The 24,956-nt window shown below is 39.0% G+C and overlaps 3 protein-coding genes across 4 annotated transcripts; all 3 read right to left on the bottom strand.

Moving 5' to 3' along the window:
• Positions 1–3,533: 3,533 nt before the first annotated feature.
• LOC105039325 (uncharacterized) lies at positions 3,534–7,821 on the bottom strand. The gene is made up of 5 exons (XM_010915440.4): positions 7,333–7,821; positions 6,275–6,492; positions 4,487–4,699; positions 4,099–4,232; positions 3,534–3,919 (listed from the first exon to the last, which is right to left on the bottom strand). Exons 1-5 carry the CDS (start codon positions 7,804–7,806, stop codon positions 3,714–3,716), a joined length of 1,245 nt encoding a protein of 414 aa, XP_010913742.4. The 5' UTR covers positions 7,807–7,821; the 3' UTR covers positions 3,534–3,713.
• Positions 7,822–10,154: 2,333 nt separating this feature from the next.
• LOC140852493 (diphthamide biosynthesis protein 3-like) lies at positions 10,155–15,846 on the bottom strand. 2 transcript variants are annotated; one of them, XM_073245722.1, is made up of 2 exons: positions 15,504–15,846; positions 10,155–10,404 (listed from the first exon to the last, which is right to left on the bottom strand). In XM_073245722.1, the coding sequence occupies exon 1, from the start codon at positions 15,777–15,779 to the stop codon at positions 15,531–15,533; it is 249 nt and encodes an 82-aa protein (XP_073101823.1). In that variant the 5' UTR covers positions 15,780–15,846; the 3' UTR covers positions 10,155–10,404; positions 15,504–15,530. The 2 variants fall into 2 exon arrangements, with proteins under 2 accessions (XP_073101823.1, XP_073101824.1); XM_073245723.1 differs by lacking the exon at positions 10,155–10,404 and adding an exon at positions 11,202–11,754.
• A 2,286-nt stretch (positions 15,847–18,132) lies between these two features.
• LOC105050412 (uncharacterized) lies at positions 18,133–22,368 on the bottom strand. Its single transcript, XM_073245725.1, has 3 exons — positions 21,811–22,368; positions 19,360–19,453; positions 18,133–18,608 (listed from the first exon to the last, which is right to left on the bottom strand). Exons 1-2 carry the CDS (start codon positions 22,226–22,228, stop codon positions 19,383–19,385), a joined length of 489 nt encoding a protein of 162 aa, XP_073101826.1. The 5' UTR covers positions 22,229–22,368; the 3' UTR covers positions 18,133–18,608; positions 19,360–19,382.
• Between the last annotated feature and the right edge of the window lie 2,588 nt (positions 22,369–24,956).

Here is a 24,956-nt window from a genome sequence, read left to right on the forward strand (position 1 = left end):
GTTGATTGGTAACGGAACTTCCATTGATGTGAGCCAAGATACATGAATTTCTAGCCTCCCCCTATCTCGTTGGTTGATCTACGTCAGCACAGAGGTGGATGATGGCTTGCGGGTTCGTGAGTTGATTACTGCCGACGGTAGGGGTTGGAAGGCCCAGGACGTCAGTCATCTCTTTGGTGGCCAGCTTGCTGATAGGATCCTTGCTATACCCATCCCTCTACATCAAAGCCATGATTTGAGAGTGTGGGGCCGGTCATACTGCTCCAACACCCCTATCAGAGATCTTGTTATGATGTGCAGGCCTGTTCCTGAATAGAGAATTGATGTTGCTTGGATCTGGCAAGTGACGGTCCATCCCAAGGGCAGACTCTTCCTCTGGAAGGTTGTCTGAGATCGGCTTCCGACTTGGATACTTCTCAAAGGCATGGAGCTACTGGTTGCCTGTCCAGTCTGCAGATTGGAGGATGAGATGATTGAGCATGCTCTGGTTCGCTGTTCGCCGGCATACTTGATCTGTGAGATGGCAGGAGGCCAACCCTGGGGAGCTATGACTAACTGACTCCTGGCTTCCCTCATTTTTGGACACAATTTGTCGATGTACAGTAGAGGGCCAAGCCATCAATGGTAGGATGGCGTATATTGCTTATTAGATCTAGTTATCTAAGAACACCTTAATCTTCGACGTTGAGGTTGTGCCTGCACATCGAGTGCTGGAGAGAGCCTGCAATCTTGTTGAGAAGTATTACCAGTTTGACACTGTTGGATAGTCCCTTGTCAGCCCGAGTCTCTGGAGCTCTTCTATTGCGCATACAGCGATCCAGAGAGTTCTTTTCATCACTTAGGAGCCTCCTTTCTTGAGGTTTGTCAAAGTCAACTTTGATGGTAGTGTCAGGGATGGCAGAGGTGGTGCAGGTTACGTCATCCGGGGTCCGAACAGTAGACTCCTGGCTGCTGGGAGCTTACACCTATTTGATCCGTCAGTCCCAAGAGTGGAGCTCCAGGCAACATGGGCGGGCATCTCCTGCGCACGGCAGGAGCTGCATGTGGAGAGCATTTTCTTAGAGGATGATTTTGCCACAGTCATTAGCTGGATTCGGAACGAGATAAAGTGAGTAAGAGCTCACCTACTGCTCCATGATATCTGGGAGTCTATTGGCCACTTTTCTGCGACAGTTGTTCGACATGTTTATTGGGAGATGAACAGCCGTGGATTGAGCAGCATCATTTGTTGCCGGTCACATCGGAGATTGGTCATGACATCACGGAGATATGTGCCACGGGCATTTCTCGATATTTTGTATTCTGACTTTCTGAGCTGTACTCACACTAGATATCAAAAAAAAAAAAAAAAAAAAAGATCATCATGTTGTTTTATCTTGTATGCAGTAATTTTACTTGAGAAAGAAAAGGGAGAAAAATCATGTATGCACTAATTGCTGATTAAAATTCCCATCCAAGTATGCTAACTGTTGTAAATATCTCTTGCCATAGGTCATTGAGTCGGCCTTCCAGCAAGAACAGGGCCAGGTCGGCTTTGTGGATAACTCATCAAGCATCATTCTTGGAGCTCAAGGACAACTCACAATAACCACTGCTCTCAAGGAGCTTCGGAAAATAGGCGACTTACTATTGGAGATGTGAGGTCTGTTGGATATATATGAAAACAACTTCAACTGCCATTGTTCCATGCTTGATGAATAATTGAAGTTTGTGGATTTCCTTTTCCTCGATCCTTACATTATGGCAAAGGCATGCAGCTGTTTCCATGTCTATTTGTTCTGTCAACAAAAAAAATTTACCATGCAACGCAGCTCCCAGGAAGTCGATCTCTTTGGTCAGTCTTGTGAAAATGCAGGCATGAAACAGGATTGAAGCAGGTACAAATGGTTGCATGCACAATTTGGATACATGGTCAGTTGAAAGGATCAGTTATATAGGCCATAGAAGTGAGGTGGGATCCATCAAGGTCCGAAAGTGGATGAAAGTACTTCATGGGATTGTCGTTGGACAGACAAAGAAGAGGTAACGGTCGAGGAATGGTAGGAGGAGAAGGCAAGATCCTTGATGTCTGTTGTGCTCGCAGTGGGGTGAATTTGCGCTCCAAGTTCTCTGCATGCCGTTGGCCTTGTGTGCGAGTGAAAACTAATAAATTCATCCAAGTCCATCCTAGCATTTGTTGCTTTTACATATAAGAAGAAAAAAGGAAAAAAAAAAAGAATTACTGTTATTACATGTGCTGTTTTTTGGTTGGATTGGTGGATCTGATAAAATTAATAATATCTCATAGGTTAATGCTAGTAAAAAAAAATATATTAATAAAAAAAGAAAAAAAAGTACAAGATACAATGGCAAAAGTAATTCCCCAGAGGTTTGTATATGGTTAATGAAGGATTACCGGGTGTTTACCAAGAGAGAGGCTTGTCGAGTGAAAGATGATAACCAATCGAGCAGCCGAGCTGTTAATTCGGGAAAAAAGAAGTTGCATCTAAACAGGTGTTGCCAAAATAGCACATTTAGACAAAAAACCTACGTGTGACTACCTAAATACTCCCTTTTCTTTTTTGAACACAATAACATCCCCACAATCTGAATTACATTATCGATTTCCTTGTTGACAATTTATTTTTTAAATTAAAAAATTAATACTTTCTTTATAAGTGCAAGAGTATGAGTGCAAGAGTAGCTTCCTTAACAAAATGATTCGACTACACTGAACCTCTCCCCATTTTACATCCAAAGAGAAAAAAATGCTGGACCACATGACCATTTATAGGATCATTTTTATACGCCTATCAATAGTTATCAGGCATGTATGGACTAAAAAAATTATGTGGAAACATTTTTTTTTTCCAGAAAAAAGTGCAAGCACCTGAGGGAGTGATTATGTCAAATGAAGTACAAAACATACCAATTCCCAAGGAATAAAAATAAGGCGCCTTTATTTATTCAAAAATACATCTTTATAAATATGAACAATTTTTTTTTTTTTCCAATGAAAAAGCCCTTTGAATATTCCAGTCTTCCCGGTTGGATGATGCTACCGGTATGCTTCCGTAGAATTTGTGTCAAACACCAAATTGTTTTTTTTTAAAAAAAAAAACAAACACACATCCAACAGAAAGCTGCTTCCACTCAATAAGAAAGCTTTACAACAGAGAACTAATGATTTGGTCCTTTTTTTACTGTATATGAATCTGACTCACTTATGATATACCCTATCCCGATTGTCGAGTCCACGTGTAGTAGTTACTTTTAAAATCTAAAGTTCTTTTTTCTCAATTTTTTTTTTTTTTAAAGAGCAAAGCTTTTTCCCCCCCCCCTTATCAAGTAGAAAACAGAAGCAAACTTATCTGCATAATGACAACATTAGGACCATTTTCACCCAAAAACTTAAAGCAATACAATTACAGGCATCACTCCTCAAACATGCTGAACACGTTAAACACAAAATGACTGCAGGACTCGATCATCAATAGCACATGGCGAACAAGGAGGGACAACGATCTTGCTGATCAACACAGAAGCAACATCACTCAAGTCAAAAACCATGCAAAGGGGTATGCCATTGCTAACAAATACGAGTATATACAGACATAATGATCAAAAAGGACATTACTTCCTGTAAAACAAGAACTTCTTATTGTTCTGCTTATGTCTCAGTTGCGAAAAGCTAAATCCAATTCATTGCTTGCTTTGGGATCACGATATGGAACCTAATCATTGTTATGATATCCTGGAAGAAGAGAAGCAACAAAACCAACAACAAACAGCTGGATCTCTTTCACAATTCCCCACCAATTGAAACCATTCCCAGCCTCTGGTTCTCTCTGGTTCTCATTTGCTGCTGGTGGGTCCTGGTTTTCCATAGGCTGATCCACATTCTGGTTTTGGTTCTGATTCTCAGCTGCAGGATTTTCCCCTGCAAATGTTTTAATCAGTACTTGATTTTTCATTTTTGTGAAATTAGTTTCGTCAATGCACGTTTCAGGTCCGTTAGCTGTCATAATGCAGCACCATTCTGTGTTGAACTAACAAACCTGCAGGTGTGCATCTAAATCTGTATTGGCATTACATAGCAATTGTGGATAGAGAAATTACCAGGCTGAGGATTATTCCCATCATCCCGAGCAACTGGAGGGCCATTATCTGGCTGGACAGGGGGCCGGGGTTGGGGAGGAGCTCCTGCACGTCTAATCCATCTTATAACAGGGTTAAGGGCTCCAGTCTGATACCTGTAGAATGAAGAACAATTAAATAGTGAATAAACAAGGCCAGCACAAGTCAAAAGGAGGCGTCTGGCAAAAATTCTTACGTGGTTTAAAATGAGTACAAAATCAAAGAGCAAAAAAAAAAAAAAAAAAAATCTAAACCATCAGTGATTAACTAGCACTATAATAAATACATTTTAGAAAATTTGTTAATATCAATATTATCAATGGAAATGCAGAGTTAACTCAATCGAGCAGCATATATGGGTAGTGCTCACAGATACACAAGTGAAGCAAAGAACATGAGAAGAAAGAGCCTCTGTCTTGATCCATCCGGGTTTAGCAGAAAAACTACTGCAGCTAACTTAATGATGAGAACCAAGTCAAGATGAAATGCAAAGTGAAATCTCCTCACAACTACTTGTCTCTGAGGTCCTTGTTGCTGCCTAACTTGCCCCTGCTGCTCAGCAGCCGCTCCAGAATTTTCCCTCCTGAAAAAAAGAACTTCACTAGCACATGATATTCTTTGCATCACATTATTTATGTACTTCTTACCATGAAGAAAGGGTAGAAAAGAAAAAGTAAAACTATACAAAGGATAAGATAACAGCACCCTTATTTATTTATTTCTAATTGGAGAAAAGAACATCCATAAACTGTAGAAGAAAAGAAGAGACATTTAATGCTAAACAAAAGGCATTGCTATATTAAACGATGAATGCCCTGCAAACCACAAAGAGCATGAAGGCCAAATCAATATGATAGCTAGAACCTGTAAAATAAAATTGAAACATATGCACATCAACATCAATAATGATTTGTCCACAACTTGTCGGAGTATGATAACCCCATCCTAGGAAATCTGACATGCAAAAGCAATCAAGGTCCCTCCCTCTCTCTCAACCCACCCACACAAGCCCACCCCACCCAAACCCACCCACTTTATCCTTTCTTTCCTTTTCCCTTTTCTTCTTTGTTTCTTCTTACCTTGTTAGCTGGCATAAATGGAACAATCACCTTGCTATAACTTGTCATACCCTGGTCCCAGAATTGCAATAACTTTTTTTTTCCCCACGGTAGAAAGAGGCTGAAAACTGGTTACAGCATACAGACGTTACATCATATCTCAGGAAAACCAAACATTCAGACATATGACCTGGAAAAGAACCAATAATTGCAATAACTAGTTAAAACATGTCCTGTGTACAAGCATATACTCCCATTCAAACGGGAATAGGTATACTTCTCACATATCTGGCCCCAATAAACTGCTTTCTTTCAGCTGACTGATTAAGCTGATCATCAATCAGACCTAGATCCTTTAGCAAGCCTAGTAAAAACCCTAAAGTGCTTTCTAACCCCTACTTGACCTTAACATTAATTTTCCCTCCTATTTTCAACAAAAAAATTGATCGTTTAGTTTTTCTGCATGAGATTTTCTTCACAATAGAACCTCGACTGAATGTTTAGAAATAGTAAAAACGTCCCCTTTCCAGTGCAAAAGGGAAATTAGACCCAGATTCTAACTTTGTTCCATTCATGAACAAGTTCAGAAGGCTATAAATTTGCAATACCACTTACGGTCTCTCTTGGTTTCACTAGTCTAATTTACAATCTAAAGCAAATTATCTCATTTGAACAAAATATTGTGTTAGCAGGCAATAACCCTGGGACACAGTAAGGAGATCTTCTGTGAACTTCAGGGGAATCAAGGCATGCCAGCGTAGCTTGTCTTGCCCAAACAAGCCATGATTGTAAAAGCCAAGATGTCATGAAGTTTCAAGGCAAATAATCATTAACTATGGAATCTACTATATAATATAGATCTGAGGAGATTTGTAGCATGTAGTAAGTCGACTTAATGAATACATATCTTAGGTGATTTTTCACTAGTGTGCACTAAGTATTTATTTTATCTAACTTAGTTTTACTTTTACGTGCAAAAGAAATGAATAAATGCATGAAGAAAGAAATGGGCATAATTTCAAACTGCTTCTGTTTTGATGAAAACTAATTAGACAAAAAAAAAAAAAATGCAGGGTTCAACATTACAAGGAAAAGCTTACGTGGGAATATTATACTTAAGTGGAATAAGAGTGTTGGGAGGAAACTCAATCATCGGTCCCATGAATGGATGAACCGGAACAGCATAGATCCCTGGACCATGATCGTTATTTTCTGTATTCTGAAGAAGAACCATTCCTGGTATGAGGGCAGGATCTGTCATGGTAAACATCTGGAAAGCAGCATCTGGAGAGCTTTCGTAACTGGATGTATTTGGTATCTGAACCAACATGCCAACAATCATTAGATGCATTAGAGCCAGAAGACGAGGAAAGTAAACACTTTATTAGAAAGCTAAAGGAATGAAGAATGTCCGTATTTGTTGCCTGGGAGAGGGAATGATTTGTTCACTGTTGGAAAATACCTCTAATTAGGTCGAATTTTACACCAACGTTTACAGTGAAAGGAGAGGGGGGAAAAAAAAAAAAACACTGCAAAGCCTTCTCAAGAACATATCAAATCGACAGAGCTCTTCCCATAAGCTCCAATGCTACCAAGCCAATTTAATTTCTAGTCTTCCCATTATAACTCAACAAAACCCATCATTGTGACTGCATATTCTTGATCATCCACAACGCCACTTGCCTCAGATTGCTCACCACCGGTAGAATTGTCATAACTTGTTCCGTCATAACAACCTTAATTTCTGATCTGTGGCACATGCCACAGCCAATTCAAGTCATATATAAGAAAAGGACATGCAAAGAGGGAGAAAAGAACCCTAAAAGAAAAAAAAAGGGGAGAGAAATTGATAAAGATGGTCACACCGCGGGCATTCCACCATGGTAATTGGATTTGGAACATATTCTAGTAGCTACAATTATGAACCTGTTCACAATACAATTAAGTCTAGGGCTAAATCTGTAGAAATTTATTCCAAAAAACCTGATGTTGAATCATTAGACCAACATCCCTAGACAGACGCAATAAACTATGAAGAGGGGAGGGGTTGATTTTATGCCTTCAATGGAAGGATACGAACCCCAACCCTAAATCGATCTAACTGCGTATCGAGGTCGGGGGGAGAGAGAGAATCAGAAGATCTAACGATTCGGCGCACCTGAGATCTCGCGGGACCGTCATCGGTCGGCGCGGGATGCGACGGAGGGGGGTCGGAGAGACGGGCTTCGGCTTCTTCGTTCGCCATGAGAAACGAAAGACCTTTCTTTGTCGAACCTTTCTCTCGCCGGGTAGCGGAGCGGAGCGGAGCGGTGCGGTGCGGTGCGGTGCGGTGCGGTCTGCTATTCCCCCAGGGAGGAGCAACAATAATAGGGTTTCCATCTTCCTTTCCAGCGGTTCCCAACCCAAACGCAGGCAGCTCTCTAAGCCCTGCGTCTGCGGGATGACGTGGCTGCGTGCTATTGGAAAGATCATGACACGGCAGAGTATGATTGGAAGGATGGCGCAAACATGGTGGTGCCGCAACATTACTCTCTATTTTGAAATCCAGCGGCGCTGGCTCCACTGTGCTTTGTGCATGGTTTAACAACACTAAAATTTCATTTAGGCATGACTCAAATTGCAAGATTACCATTATGTTATCTTTATTTAAGCACATGTTTATCAAGGTTTTTGAAATCCAGTATCAGAATCGAATCCGATGAATTTGGAACAAAGAGAACCATAGGATGTGCATAAATTCATCCGGATATTTATTAAATACATTTGCAAATACAATCTTAATTTTTTTGCACTCAGAAATTCACTTTGTATGCCTATATGCAATAGTCAATCAATTTCTAAAAGTAAATAACAAATGGCATTTGGTATAATCGGTAAAAAAATCACACAAATTTATATTAGCAAATAGTAAATCTACATGAACATTCCAAAACACCGTATACTACTATAATAAAAGAGGTTTATTTTTTTTTTTTATTCATAATTGAAATGAAACCCTAATCAAATACTCTATCAAAGAAGTTTTTTTTTTTTTTGCTTTTTCTTTTTGTGTGTGTGTTTTGTGTTGGGGGGGTGGGTAGATACTTTATCAAAGATTGAAATTGTTTGTATGATAACCCTCGGTATGTTTTCCCCTTAAAAAATTAAAAAATACTAGACTTTGTTGAAGAAGGGATTCCGATGTTACTACACTCAGAAAGAGAGGAGTATAAGAAAAAGACTAGATTTCTCTACCAAAAAAAAAAAAAAAAAAAACTAGATTCAACAAAAAGAAAGAAAAGAATTCCAATTTTTTTATATTTAGATGTTTAAGAGCTTCCAAGAATAGAGGAAAAGAGAGCCAGATTAATGCATTAGGAAAAAAAATAATTATGAGATTATTTTAAATTTGGATTTAATTAAATTAATTTAAATTTAATTCTTTCAATATCCATCTACATTTGCACATGCATTATAAAAATTACATGCAAACTATATATTAGAAAAGATTGTATAATATATATAAGAAACGTACTCGTTTCTTCTTTCCTCGTGGTTTCTGAAAAAAATCAGCCTTCCAAATGCGAACTACATAAAGTGCATTCTCCATGCTTTATCTGTTGAGCTCTTAAAATTTGTATGTCCTTGCTTAATGTGTTATGGGATTGTGCTTTGGGATTCAAATCTCTCATTATGGGCAAGGAGGAAACTTTGGCATGTTGATGTTGGTGGTGTTACAGAGGACACAGACAGCAACAGTGCAAGAGACAATCTAGCAAGAATTGGGTTTTGAAAGAAAAATATCTGGTACCATTGAAGTTTCTGAAGCTTTTGGGATCTTAAGTATCTTGATCGGTGACCAGCGCCAGGATGAACCAAAAGATGGAACATAAGAGAATTTTAGAAGAAAGGACATCTTGGGCAATTCATAATGTTTATCAAATCAACTACTATAGTTAAATTAGAGCAGTTGTACTTGAAGGACTGACTATAATCTTTAGCAGTTAATAAAGCCATGGAAACGATAGCCCAAAAATATATTCAAAAAATACTTGAGATATACTGGTTGATAGATACTAATCCTTTATTCGCCAGCATATGAACAATTATCAAATTATATTTATTATTTGTCGAGTAGCAAGAGACAACTTTATGTGATACCATTGAGCGCTCAAATCTGCGATTTAGTATATTTGACCAAAATAGAAAAAAGATCCTCCCTTTTAGATCGTAATTAAAGACATGTCTGTTAGAGTCAAGTGGGCGAGGTTCTTTGTGCCAAAATATTGGTGGCTTGCACATTAAGTGATCAAAAGTCTAACATTACAGAGAACCTGGGATTTTACTTGAATTGTCAAAACATCGAATGGCAGTTAACAAATTGTCGAAGTTGTCGATTGACAAAGAACCGAGAGATCTTGAAGTCCAAACAAACAGTCTAGGACTAGACCATGTAGTAAACAAGCTATAAGACTGAGACAAATAAATAAAACAAGATACGAAGGATTTTCTCTGGATAATCTGACAGCTAAGTATCATCTTCTGAATAATCACGCATACTTGTCTACAATGAATGCAAACTAGCGCTTGTCCCACTTCTCACACCCTTCTGCCTTGCAATCAGAGGTTCTGATATATGGAACACAAGATTAAATAAACGTGGCTTGAACAAACACCATTTAGGACCGGTTGTCTCGTAGCCAACTGTCTGCCTGCACTTCTTTCTCATAGACAAGTCCAACTTTGATCCCTTTTTTTTTCTTGGAATAAAAAAAAACAAAACAAAACAACAAATGCACCCCGAAGCAATTTACATGCTTGCATGTCGATCAAATCATATTTTCGCTCAAAGCAATGCAGTGCAAATAAACATGAAAACACGAGACAACCCACAATTTCACATTTGACCGGCTGGAAACATGAAAATGGCTCACAATCCATTCTCTGTATGGATCAGAAGAGCATGGACGAGAAAAAGAAACACGGAAAGCAACAGTATCATCAACTCAACAAAAAAGGGTATTATTAACTCTTACAAATATTTCCAAAACTTCATAGAGGTATATCTACATACTGAGTCTCCTTCAATAATATGTTTGAAATGAAAATATAGGTTGTAGTATAAAAGGCATTAGATCCCCTTTAAAATTTCAAAAAGGACAAAAAGAAAAAAAACTTGATCTCATCCTCGTGGTCCAAAATCCATCCAATTGTCACTATGTTTGCAGTGCCCCATCACATTTTTTCCTTCCTGCAAGGTACAGATTTGTCAATTACATCCTAAACTTTATTTAATTGGTATCTTCAAGAGAATGGAACATTACAACAACAAAATAACAAAGGACAAGAACGGAACATCAAAATAGCATTTAAGCTTCAATACATTGCTTTATCAGCAACAGTCAGCTGAAGAATTTATGATGTAGAAATATGATATCAAAAAATTCCAATTACCAATGTGCACGAAGAGCATCAATAACCTCCTTTCAAGCATAAATGGCTTTTATCTTTCATTATATTTCCTCTACCCCCAAGCAGGGTTTCCCATATGGCCATACCGTGCCAAACCGCCGGTACACCCCGTATCGTACTGGACTGGTGGGAAACCAGTACGATTCCGTCGGTAAATTCGGTACACCGACGGTACGAAAAGAAAAAAGAGAAAAAGTGAGAAAGAAAAAGAGAGAAAGAAAAAGAGGGAGGGAGGTGGGAGCCGCCGGAGGCCGGCGGTGGCCGGCTGCGGCCGCCAGAGAATTTTCGAGCCCCGTATCGCCCGATAGGATTTTCAAGAGAGCGAAAAAGAGAAAGAAAGAGCGCTCGAAGGGGGGGCCTACCAGATGGATGGCGCCTCCGTCGCGAGGTCCCCGATGGCCGATGAGCCGACGCCGATGGCCTGAGGGCGATCGAGCAGGCGGAGGCCCTCCGCGGCTCCGCCTCCTTCTTTTTTGAAACAGGCTGTCATCTGTTTTCGCTTTTTTTTTTTGTTTTAAACTGATGAAGTCGGCAACCCAGTTGCCAACTTCAGGGATTTTTTTTAAAAAAAAATCAAAAATCATGAAGCCGGCAACCTATTTGCTAGCTTTACTTAAAACTAGGTTTTTTAAAAAAAAACTCACGAAACAGGGGCGTCACCCCTGTTTCGCGCTCGCGGCGCCGAGCGCGTGGACTGCGCCCTCCGACTGGCTCCTTCCCCTCCCTCTTTTTCTTTTTTCCTCCTTCTCCCTCTCTATTTCTCTCTTTTTCTTCTTCCAGTTCGGATCCGCTTGCCTTCATCGGTTCACCTTGATTCAGTATTGTCACGCCCCCGACCCGAGATTTGTGGATCGAGGGTCGCAGCAACCGCCGCATACTCATGAAGAACTCTCTCCATAAGCATGCAAGGCATCTCATCACGATATCAATGCATCGCAGCGGAATAAATTCAAATAATTATTATTCAACTGTAATTCAAGTAATTAAATCAAATGTCTTACATCCAATAAAATTTTTGCTAAAAAATAAATCTATAGATCTAAGTTCAATGAAGTTAACAATGCTAAATCTCGCCTCTAAAAGCTCTGTCCCAATATTTCTTCCCACGCTCGAAATTAATTATCTGAATCTGAAAAAAATAGAAAGAAAGGTAATGAGCTAGACAGCCCAGTAAGTAACAAGTATCTCTACCAGATATTCAGATATTATTTAATTTTCAAGAACAATGCTGCAAATAACATAAAAATATATTTCATGCTGATTTAATGCAAATCAAATAATTTCAAATATTCACATATAATATAATCATAAATCCGATTCGATTCAAAACACTCGTAACTCAACAGCCTCGACTATGACCAACGTTTAACCCCCATTGGCGGGGTCCACAGAATACCAGCGCACAACCCCCACTGGTAGGGTCCAGAAATACCAGCGCACAACCCCCACTGGCAGGGTCCACAAAACACCAGCGCACAACCCCCACTGGCAGGGTCCACAAATACCAACGTATAATCCCCATTGGCGGGGCCCACTGAAACATAGTTAGGCTGAGAGCATAAATCCGATCTATATCAAAACACTTAGTACCACAATATATATCATAATCTTTCACTAAACATGTGCATAAATCGATATACCCTAACATTTCAAAAGCACTTTTCTTTCAAAACATAATTCCATAAATCATGCATAATTTCAGAGAATAATTATTTATTTTCAGAATAAATCTAGAATATCTCGAGAAGATGATTCATTACTTACCTTCCACGAAGCACTGAATGAACAAAACGACTAACTTCTAGGAGATTCTTCCGTGCCTATTATCCAAAATTATATTTTTACATTAATTTAATTCAAAATTAAATCTAACAAATCCCAAAATTAAAATCTCGCTTAAAATCAGACTCGTCTCTAAACTCGATCAGAATCATCAGATGAGACCTCCCACTACGCTAATCCTAGAGGAATAACTTTAGAGAGAGAGGAATCCATCAAGAGAGAGAAATATCTTAGAGAGAGAAAATTCTAGAGAGAGAAAATAGAGAGAGAAAGTTCAATTCCAGAGAGAGAAAGTCAGGGTTCAGACTGAAAGAAGAGAGAGAAGAGAGAGAAACTCTCTCTCATCAATTTCAATTTTTTTTATTTATTTATTTATTTATTTGCTTACTTACTTATTTGTTCATATATATATATATAAATATATATATATATATTTTATTATTATTATTATTATTATTATTTTCTTTTGTTTTCTTTTCCTTTTTTTTTCCTTTTCTTTTTTTTTTTCTTTTTCTTCTTTTCTTTTTCTTTTTCTTTTCTTTTTTCTTCTTCTTCTTCTTCTTTTTCTTCTTTTCTTTTTTTTTTTTTCCTGGTTCTTCCCACGCCGGAACAGAGGACCGACGTGGCCCATGTTTTGCCGGGCCGTTCAGGCCACGGCCGCCGCGGCGGAGGCCGGCGGCCGACGGGGTCCACTCCCCCGGTCATGGAGGAGGGTGGCCGGCGATCAATTCCGATCGCCGGCGCCGGAAAATTCAAGGAGAATAGCTCAAAAACAGGATGTCTTTTCCGACCGGAAATCGGCGACTTTCGTCGCCGGCAGCCGCGCACAACTGCACGGGGAGGAAGGAGAAGAAAGAGGGGAGGAAGAGGAAAACTTACCTCAGCCTCCGGAGACCTCGTCGGCGGCAATCACGGCGAGAAATCAAAGGGTGACCGCGGCTTTATTTCGGGAAAATCAGAGGGAAGGAGAGGGAGAAGAGGCCGATGATCGGTCTCAAGGGGAAGGGGTCTTCTTATAGAGCACCCTAGGACTCCGAGGGGTCCTAGGAGTCCTATTTTCCATGGGCTTCGCCGGAGAAGAAGACTCCTACCGGGAGTCTTCTTCCCGGTTGCTCTGTTTTTTTCTGTTTTGGGCTTTTGTGGGCTTGATTTGGTTGGGCTATCACAAGTATGGTATGAAACCGTACCGTCGGCCGGCCGATACGGCCGGTGGTACCAGCTCAAGAAACCTTGCCCCCAAGCTTTCACTGACAAAATCGCAATAAGTTGCATGAAGAAAGAAAAATAACAAAGGTAGGACTACTGCTTCAAAGTCGGTGAAAGAGCATTTGGTCATAAAAACTTATGTTATAAATTTGGTGGGCTAACCTAGTCATGTAATGGGAATTGTGTATTTCCTACTACATTCACAAGATTGATTTCAATTTTGTCTCATCTTCAAAAGATTCAGTCTACATGTCAAAAATTGATCGTGTTCAAAATCCAAATTCTTCACAAATGGAAAGACTGTTCATCTAAAAGCCCATTCCTTTAAAGAACAGCCAATGCATATCACTAAAAAAATAAAAATAAAAATGAAAAAACATAGTAATATATGATTCATGCCACACATATGATGCAAAGAAAAAAAATTTCAGTTTCATGGGGAAAAGGTTTATTCTGCACATCTAATTATAACATCAACTTCTAAAAGTTTATAATAGGGTTAACCATTCAAAAACCTTGCACTACTCAATGGTGCTCTAGAAGTGTATATTAGCAAGTAGTCTCAATGATCAGGCAATAGAATACACGCTACTCTACGAGTTCCAATAAATATATTTTTTTAATAATTATCAATTGGTAGATCATGACCAGCAGGATTTCAGTCATGCTTCAATATTATTCATCAAGAAAAAAAAAAAAAAGGCCTCACCAGGAAACCTAAGATCGAATAATTTTTACCAACAACTGAAACTACCAATCAATGTCCACTCTATCAAGATATAAGATATTCAAAATATTTTCTTGTTATCAAAGTTTAATAAAAGAAGCCTGCATTGTTTCTGAGAAAGAGGTAAATCCAATGTGAGAATAGCTAGGTTAGGAATGAGCAAGGAATGGGATAAACCTTCAGAACAGAAGTCATAGCATAACAAACAACATTACATAAACTTCCAACATGACATTTTTGCAAATAGTTGCGTAGATATAAAGTAGCGAGCTAACTATGTGGCTTGGAACAAAAATAGACCACAGCATTCACTAATATCTTTTCTCCTCGGTGAGGGCAGTTAAATATTTTTACTGCAGAGATAAGCAGACCCCCTACTGGCTCTCACATCCAATGGAAAACACTTCTGTTTTACAAAGCTACCTTAGCAAGAAAAATGACTACATGTCAACCATAAAATATGTTAGGTCTTGGTGAAATATAGCTGGAACCATGACCCATATAGATGGAAAATGGTTCTCTTTGGTTAAGGAATGGCTGCACTGGGCTGCATGGGGTCATGATCCAAATGCCTGGTTCACAATTGATTATGTTGTTCCTTTTACCTTAACCCAAACTCCTAGTCATAGTTAACAAGTGCCTTAAAGGTTAAGTCATATTGAGTGAAAACTTGAATAACTTCTATAAAGTTTGAAGTTATGAACGACCACGTAATCCAACACTTGGAAAGCAATTGTCACTGTATATCTTAGTTCTTATCAAACATAAGAACCCTGCCATCTGAAACATAGAAAACTGGAGACCAAATTATAATTCTTTTTTAGTTAAAAACATGTAAGTGTTACAAGAAGAGATTATTGTCATGTAATTTTGGCAGGTAGAAGGCCTCCATACCATTGTTCTCGAGAAGCCAATAAACCCTATTACGATCTCCATACTTATGCCGACAAAGATGGTATATATTCAAGTTCAAACTAAATTCTAATCCAATCTAACATTATACGTTCCAATAAAATCAAATTGTCAAGCAATTTTGTGTTTGGAGGATAAAGAACACCAATTAATGACTCTTAATTCCTGGCAAGAAAGAATACAACCAGGAGAAGCACCGACAAATCTGCTAATAATCCCAGGAAAACATCAAAAGTCCAAGAAACCCTAACCTGGGATCCGACTCGAACCGATTCATCTCAAGCGACGACCACAGGCTGAGGCTTGGAGGGCTCCGGTTGGCTCTTCTTGGGATCGGCGAAATCCTCGGGGTTGTAGATGACGGTGATGAAGAGGGAGCAGCTAGGGCAGCGGGCTATCTCCTCGCCGAAGCGGAGGTCCTCCCTCGTGATCTGGAACAGGTCGCCGCAGGGACACGGGTACGTGAACGCCTGCAGCTCCTCGTTCCACTCCATGTCCTCGATCTCCACCTCGTCGTACGCCGACATCTCTTTTTCTTCCCTTATCGGTATCCAAGATCGCTCCTCGCCGCCGCCGCCGCCGCCGCGAGCCCAACTGACAGAGAAAAACACGTATGTCGGTATTCATTCCCTTCTTTATTTGTGGGAGGAAGTGGGAATGTGATGCTGTGATCGGACGGTTATAATTGGTTTCTATCGACAAATAAAAATCGCCTTTTCGGATTTTATATGGAAAAAAAAAAAAAATTCTGATGCCGATACTAATAAGCAAACTAACATTATATTCTATTGAAATATTGAAATAGCAGAGTAATTGTTTTTTTCATAACAAAGGCTTCTCGGCTCCCGATTGATGCATCCGGCCCTCCAAATAGGAAAACAAAATCGGCAAGATGGAGAAGTAACAATTGATACGCTTCGGAGAGCTATAAAAATCCACCAATTTCTCCATGTAAAGCCATTATATCAGAAAAATGTTATCTACCCTGAGGATTAGCTTGGGGTTGGAGTAGTCACCTGTGATTAGAATTTTACTGGACGTCGATTGGACATGTAAAAGCAACTTCAGATCAGGCGCATTATCTAAAGCAACAAGGACCATCAACTACATAATGCATTGCATAATGATTTGTTCTTAAATTCGTGCATATAAACAATATGCTAGTTCTACGTGCACTTCACGTGGACCAAGTCAAAAGGATTCTCACAGATACAAGTAATAGAAAGTTAAATTATTGGATTAAGCTCGGGATTATCTGTTTTCTTACTTTCGATATGGAGAATGACCAGATGTTGCAGGATGCATCAAGCTTGGGATATCAATGATAAGGTTCCACATGGTACTAAACTTGCACATTTCTTCCAAGCCTATTTTTTTTATCAATGATAAGGTTCCACCTTTGTTTGATTAGTGCTGCATGTGAATATGAAACAGCATTTTTCAAGGAGCCCTGAGAACTGCATAGCACGGGCCAGATGCCAGTCATATGAAAGCCAATCCAGCAAAAGCTAGTCGATCGATGGCTTCTACATTCTTCTTCTTGTGATAAAAAATGCCAGACGGCACCATCCCAAATTCACATCGAGAATGAGGAGATGGACCTTGTCAAGGAGGCCATGGAGAAGGATTGACCACTGCAACCGTGGCCGGGGAGGTGGTCTCTGGCTGAGGTCCTTTCTGGGGAAAGGGACCAGCGCAATGTTGTAGGTTCCGGACTTCCGTTCGTTAGTTATTCTAGTAACGTGTGACGGCCGTACACCCAGGGTTCTTGGGTCCTCGTTCTCAGTACCATGTACATCTCCGATGTCGTTTTGAGGGGCTAATCTTATCTGATATATTTTGCCCTAGCACCATCCATGCAGCGCTTCAGCATGCGACATGATGATAGGTACAACGTTTCATTTGGCAGAGTCATAGAATAGGCCAAATAGGAAGATCTTTTCGGGCGGCTCAACAGGCACAACGTGGCATTTAACTTTAAACTAAAACCTAAAGGCAGCCAGGATGTAGGACAAGCAATACAGAGACAAGGTTATGACATGCCAGCCAGACCACATAGGAGTTAAAAACCGGGAAAAATTGAAGAAAAAGGAAACGTTTTCACAGCATATTCTTGCGTGGTCAGCATGAAAATGTAATTACTCACGCAAAATACGGGGAAAAAAGGTCTCAGTCAAACCACAAAATCTTCCAAAACGGAGTCCCCACGACTGCATCAAAATGGTGTACAATTTTGATCCGATGGGGCAAGGATCTTCAACTAATACCGCAGACATATTTTTACTAGTTCCGTTCACGTATCATTCATGCCATCTGAAATTTTGACCGTTCCAACACGCTCCTCTCCACCAACCCACTTTATCCCACAGACACAGAAGCCATCTCCATGTTCCTCTGAAAACAAAATTTCACTTTCATTAAATTAAGGACCAGATCAACTTTTTCACCGATAAAAAGAACTAACAACATTGGCCATATGCCTCCTAATTCTAACCATGGTTGCTACCTAACTTCCAACATTTCACTACAATAGCAAAGCATACTTTGCACATCATAGAGTAAATCCAACACCTGCCTGCCTCTCCCATGCCAACCTCAGCCATCTCATGCAAGACAAATAAAGAATATGCACATTAAATTCAGAGAACACGAACACAGTTAAATTACATTATTGATCTTTATCAGGCATAAGTAAAGGAGGGTGATCTTCTTGGGCATACCACACTACAATAAGTCATATGCCTCCTAATTCTAACCATGGTTTCTCCCTACCTCCCAACATTACACTACAATAGCAAAGCATACTTTGCACATCGCATGGTGAATCCAACACCTGCTTGCCTCTCCCATGCCAACCTCAGCCATCTCATGCAAGACAAATAAAGAAAAATCAGATATTTTGTGCATTAAATTCAGAGAACACGAACAGTTAAATTACATTATTGATCTTTATCAGGCACGAGTAAAGGAGGGTGATCTTCTTGGGCATACCACACTACAATAGGTCATATGCCTCCTAATTCTAACCATGGTTGCTCCCTACCTCCCAACATTACACTACAATAGCAAAGCACGCTTTGCACATCACAAAGTGAATCCAACACCTGCCTGCCTATCCCATGCCAACCTCAGCCATCTCATGCAAGACAAATAAAGAAAAACAGATATTTTGTGCATTAAATTCAGAGAACACGAACAGTTAAATTACATTATTGATCTTTATCAGGCATAAGTAAAGGAGGGTGATCTTCATGGGCATCCCATCCACTGTCGGCTTCCCTTCCTCCCTGTATGTACAACTTGCACTGAGCTTCTGGAGGGCTTAGCATTATCCAAAATCTACATTGCTGCAGAGCCTGCACATTAGAGAGAGGTGGTTCAACATCATGGTTACCAACTGGAACTAACAGAGCTAATGCCAGATATTGAATTCTGATACAATGATTCAAGTCCAGGCAGGATGTCCAACAGGACACCAAGATAGGGTAGCATCCAAAATGTCAGGATAGGACTGTCCTGCCACCATCCTAACATCCTGATTGGTACATCTTGAAATATTTTTTGTCCTAAGTATTAGAATGACAATGCATCCCATTCTATGAGAAAACTAGCATAACCCCATCCCACGAGATTTAAAACCTTGTTATGCAATGCCTCAATTTCAACTTGCACAGAAGAACAAAGTTTTATCTCTGTTTGTATTGTCTACAAACTAAAAAGATTAACAATAATACACAATGAAACAACTAAGTGATGAATCCAAGATTCGCTGTCTTAGTACCGGACCTTATATTAGTCCATCCTATTACAATGTCGGTATATGATTCGGTATAATACGAGACAGCATATCGAATGTCAATATGGTACAAGACAGCATACTGGTATGAGACTGGTACGATACAGTAAGCTCCGTACAGGACAAGATGGGATGGCATGGTAGACGATGGATGAATCCCCAACTCACAGTCATTTATGTTCACAGTGCTAATATATCATCATTGTACTGCCATAAATCCAGTGCAGGGAAGTTATCCTCCCATCAAATCCATGGAACTATAAAAATAAGATGATGACTAATCCTATTGGATGCCAACAAAGATTACTCACCCTGCTTCTCAGTCAGATACCAGTCAGCTTTCTTCATCATCAGACTGTGCAGAAGCTTTCTCCAGGCTCTTCTTCACTGGATGTGGAGATACACCTGTAATTCATGAAGTAATGAGTCAAAGTGCCTACAACAAAAAAAGTAACTACCAGTAAAAGGATGGGATAAACATCTCGCCTCTTTGTTTGTTCTTTAATGTTTAGCAATGCAACAATCAAAAGTGATTCCTTGTAACAATAGATTTTTCCATAGCACACAAGAAACAAGAAAGGAACATGCTTTGTGCATGGCTACAAAACAACAAATGAATCATCTTTCTGACAATTTAAATTATTAGAATGACAATCTCAGTTTCTAACAAAAAATTTGTATATTCCAATCATGATTCATCTTGTTTTGAGAAACTCTCACCTCATCCCAGCATCCACCTTCCGCACTCCCAAAAATTATAAATAAATAACCACCCCCACACCCGAAAGAAATAAATAAATAAATAACACTCCTCCCCCTGTCCCAAATGCCAGGTCAAAAATGGTGCTTCACATTATAGGTCATGTATTACTTCCCTCAAGTATGTCTTATGCATGGCCTATGTTGCATCAAACACTTCCTTTACATGGAACATGTCCACTAGTTTTAGTTACTTGTTTCACTTCTAACTACAACCAAAAAAATCATGTAATTACAATTTTTACCAATAAAGCATTTCAGTTTTTCTTCACATATTATTGGAACCTTTTTCCACTAAAAAAAAATTATATATATATATATATATATATATTATTGGAACACTTCAATTAGATCCCAGAATGCTTAAATTTATACTGATGATAGGCTCCATGACAATCAACTTTAACTTCATGAAGAACAAAATCATAATAACCATGGACAATGGAATAAGAATGATAAATGAAACATCACAAAGAATTAGATATGCCTATTTGACAACAAGAGCAATCCTACAGTTTCCAACCATTCTCCTAGCATAGTACATGAGGCCAGTTCATACCAGGATAACTTGTGGGTATAGAAACAAGGATAATTGAGGTATTGAAAATCCATAAATTCCAAATTTCAATTTACCAGGTTAATTTTGTGGTGCTTGTCACATCCAGATAAGTAGGAGAGCAAATTGAAAAAAAGAATTTATCACAACATGTGTCACAGGTTACAGGTAGGGAACCAATTAAAATAGTATCTACTCTTCATATCGGTATTCCAATGTTGGAACTTGGGAGACATTTAACAAAAACATATTCTCAATAATTTCGGGATGAGAGACAAAAGGAAAAAAAATAGCTCTGGTTATACAGCTTTGTGGAATAAGACAGAATAGTTGAACTTCATAGCTTCGATGGTCCTATTTCCACTTGAGAGAAACAAGTGATCTTAATAGACAAGATCACTCTACCCATGGCAACATTTGTGAAAGACAATTTAAGATTCATAACCTGTGCAAGTTTCAAAGATGAGATTGAAACAGATATATCCTCAGATGAGTTACTGGTAATACTCATTGAGCTGGTGAAATATGGATCACCTAGCATTATTGCCACAAGACTAATGCCTAAGAGGTATGAACCAATCCCTTCTACAGTTTACCAGTAATCTTGGGGAACATTGGAAATTTATACACAAATCCCGAGCTACATCATTGGAGAAACAGCAATAACATTATACCAAAAAAAAAAAAAGAACAACCACCTTATAGTTAGATAGTAGGCCATATTCTATACATATTTATACATATAAATATATGCTAAATTGATAACAGCAACCGAACAGTGTTGTTCAACGAGCCATGTTTATCATGACACACATCCAAGATAAACAGGGTAATACTCAACATGCATGCATCAGCACAATATTCCACCATAAGGTGACCTCGTCTGCTCCCAAACGATATTAGAGAAAGCAAATCTAACAAAGAGATTCCAATAAGTAGATTTCTGCCCAGAAAAAGAGGACCCTCCGACTTTAAGAGTCTATGCTTTCTAATTGGTAGGAAGGCCCGATATATTTCATTCAACTAATACTCCATTATGCAATTTTTGGGGGATGAAGAAAATCTAGACCTTTATAACGTCCCACGTTTTAAAGTGTAAACAAAACTGTAGCATCAAACAATATGATTTACAAGAGACCAGATTGAAATACCACGTTTTTCCTCAAATCTATAGATCAATATGATGACGAAAGAAAGGTCATTATTATCGTCCATTAGTAGTCCAAATGAGCCAGCGGAAACTCCCAAATAGAATCGCTGGATAACGTCCCACGTCACTCAAGAAAAGGTTGCCAATTTCACCAGAAAACATGAAATAAATTCTTATACAGAATAGATTAAGAGATAATTAGCTAAAAATTAATTTTTTATAATCAAATCATCGATGAAGACATCAGCCAATCAACCAAACCATCAAAGAAAGGGATCTGACATCCCGCACCCTTACCTTCCACGAAATAGGCGGACGAGGGCCAGCCACGGACGCTGGTGAGCGAGAGGATCTCCTCCTCCGTCATCGGGTTCTTGAGCTTGCCAATGAGTTCCACCACGCCGTAGGGCCGCTTCCGCGGCGGGACCCAGTAGGAGGCGCCCGGCATGAAGGGGAGCCAGTCGGGGGCGGATCGGCGGACAATAATCCCGTGGATGGCGTCCTCGAGGCGGCGCATCCCGAGGACCTCCACATCCGGGCCGGTCGCCTCTGTCTCCAGGTCCACCTCCACGAGCAGCGCTTTCTCCGGCCGGCTCGCCCGGCCACGGCGGCCCTCGAGGCGGGCGGGCGGCTGCTGGAGGAGGCACGCTCTGGTTGGATCGTGGATTAGGGTTTGGGACTGCCTAATAAGGGTTTGAGAAAGGACGCGAGCCATCGCGGAGAGAGAGAGAGAGAGAACAGAAGGGAGATCGAGAAGAAACGAGAGAGATGAAAGAGAAAAGCGGTATCTAATTATTTACAGGGAATGGGCGATGTCGGGGTGTCGAGTTTGTGGTTGGTTTGGAGAGGGAAGCGTGTAAGATGGCAGGGCTCGGGTCAAATAATGCGCGGCTCTTCTAACGAATTCCAGGGGGTCGTGGGCTGGTAACGGTATCCGGCGCCCAGCGTTTTCCAACGCAGATGGTCCCGTATAGAAAATGTATGCGGGAAAGGAGGACCTGCTATTGCGTCATGCATGACCATGTTGCTGATTCATGCACCAGTACAATTGGAAAATGCCTTTTTTGGTAAAAAAGTATTTCATTGATTAATACCTTTAGCTGCGATACTAACAAAATCCTTGAACGGCTAATATATAACAAAGCAGCAACAGATAAAAGAGGCTCAAGGACCATACAAAAGTATTCGTTACATGAAACAGCATCACCTAAGATATATTAATGAAATATAGTGGCGAAAGTAGAGAATGGAAATAAGAGGAGAATGCAGATTATTATTATTATTATTTATTTTTTATTTTTAAAAATACAGCTATCCAAAATTTATTTTTAATTTTATCGTCCACACATGAAATTACGGCCATCTAAGCCCACCTCAAGCCTAACCGGCCAGATGAGATAGAAATCACCACTTAAACTTGTGATTTCAATGAAATCGCCACTTAGTTCGACGATTTTGCTGAATTTGCATGCTCTTCCCTTCTTTGCACTGGATGCACACCAAAGGGCCACACTGGAGAGAGTGGGAAAGCCGTATGCAAGGGGTGATGCAGGCAGCTAAGGGGTTGGAATGCGATGTCGAAGGTACAGAGCAAAGATTAAGGGGGCGGTGCGAGTGGTTAGGGGGTGGCTCGCGCAACCAAGGGGCTATGCGGGTGACCACGGGGCAGCGCGAGCGGTGTGGGTGGCCAAAGGACAATATGGGGGGCCATGGGGGGTGGGGTGTGGGTTCGTGGTGGGGTAAGTGAGGGCGGCGATGGAGGCGACCACGGAGGGCGTGGGGTGTAGGTTCATCGAGGCGTGGCATACTGGGGAAGAAGAAGAAAAAATAAATAAATAAATATAATAATAATAAAAATAATAAAAGATACATGAAAAAAATAATAAAAATAATAAAATAATAATAAAATAATAATAATTTTTTAAAAATTTTTAAAATAGAATGTTTTTTGTAATAAAAAATAGATTTTACAATTAATATTTTTAACAAAATATTTTAAAAATTATTTTTTAAAATTGATAATTTATTATTATTTTAAAAACCTATTTTGAAATAAAAGAGAAGGAAAGGAAAAAATAGATTTTTAAAATAATAATAAAATATTTATTTAAAAAATATTGAAAAATACTTAAAAATAAGAAAAATAGGAAAAAATAAAAAATAAAAATAACTAAAATAATAAAATATGTGGAAGGAAGCATAATAAAATACATGTAATAAAAAATAGATTTTTAAAATAATGATAAATTATTATTTTTAAAAAAATTAAAAAATAATTATAAATATTAATTTTAAATGATAATTATGAAAAATACATGGAAGCAAAAAAGAAGGAAGATTTTTAAAAAATAATAAAATTTTATTTTTAAAATTGCCTAGCCAAAAGAGCATCGAAGGAAAAGAAAAAATATTAAAAAAATAAAAAAAAAAACTTAAAAATAAGAAAAAAATTCATGCTATGTGGAAGGTGGAAGCAGCAACTAGTAAGTCACCCTAAAATAGAGTGACTCTATAAGTCATTCTATCGTAGGATGATTTATAGTCGTTCTATTATAGAATAATTTTTTATTTAGATAAAATATTGAAAGTCATTAGTTAATTTATATATTTAATTTATACTTTTATATTTTATTATAATTATTATCATATAAATTAAAATAATAAAATTATGTATATTTTATTTTTCACAACAAAGTGATATAAATATAAATTTTTATTCAAAAAAATATTATGGCCGGTAGTAGCTTTTTTTTAAAAAAATTAAAAAAAAAATCTTCTATCAATGCATGCATGATTTGCAAGCCAATCGACTGCTTGGTTAGCCTCTCGATAGATACAAGAAATTTTAACGATTGAGAAGAGACCGAATCCACATATTGATGTCTTAAAACTAGAGAGAGTTGGGCAGCTTATTATTTGCATCATGAGTTAGCCAGGAGACAACAACGGAGGAAAGGAATCACCCTATAATCAAACACCTTCGGAGTGAAAACATGAAGTAAGAGCATGCAAACCAAGCCAAGCAGCAACGAGCTTTGCATGTGGTATTGAGCAATGAGATAGAAGTTTGTCGCTTGTGCATAGAAGAGCACGTTCATATCTTTGAATGATGAAACCTGGAGCTGTTTCATTCTTTTGAACAATTCCATCAAAGTTGACTCCCAACACCCCAAATGGAGGGAGTACTCAGGAAATAAGATTAGGAGCCAAGGACTGCTAAGTAACCAGCAAAGGGTTGCCCTAGTTGTTTGATTGGGTGCCAGCAGAAATGGAGTCATAAGAGAACTGATATTGATAAAAGGAGAAGCATAATCACAACAAATTATCCGGAGTAGTGTGAACATTTTGAAAGAGATGCTTATTACGAGCATCCCAAATAAAAGAGGTCATATAAGCAGTTATAGCTTTTACCTCCCTCTCTACCTGGGCATTGGCTAAAAAAT

Source organism: Elaeis guineensis, chromosome 1 (genome assembly GCF_000442705.2).
Source record: "Elaeis guineensis isolate ETL-2024a chromosome 1, EG11, whole genome shotgun sequence".
In the NCBI taxonomy this organism is placed as follows: Eukaryota; Viridiplantae; Streptophyta; class Magnoliopsida; order Arecales; family Arecaceae; genus Elaeis; species Elaeis guineensis.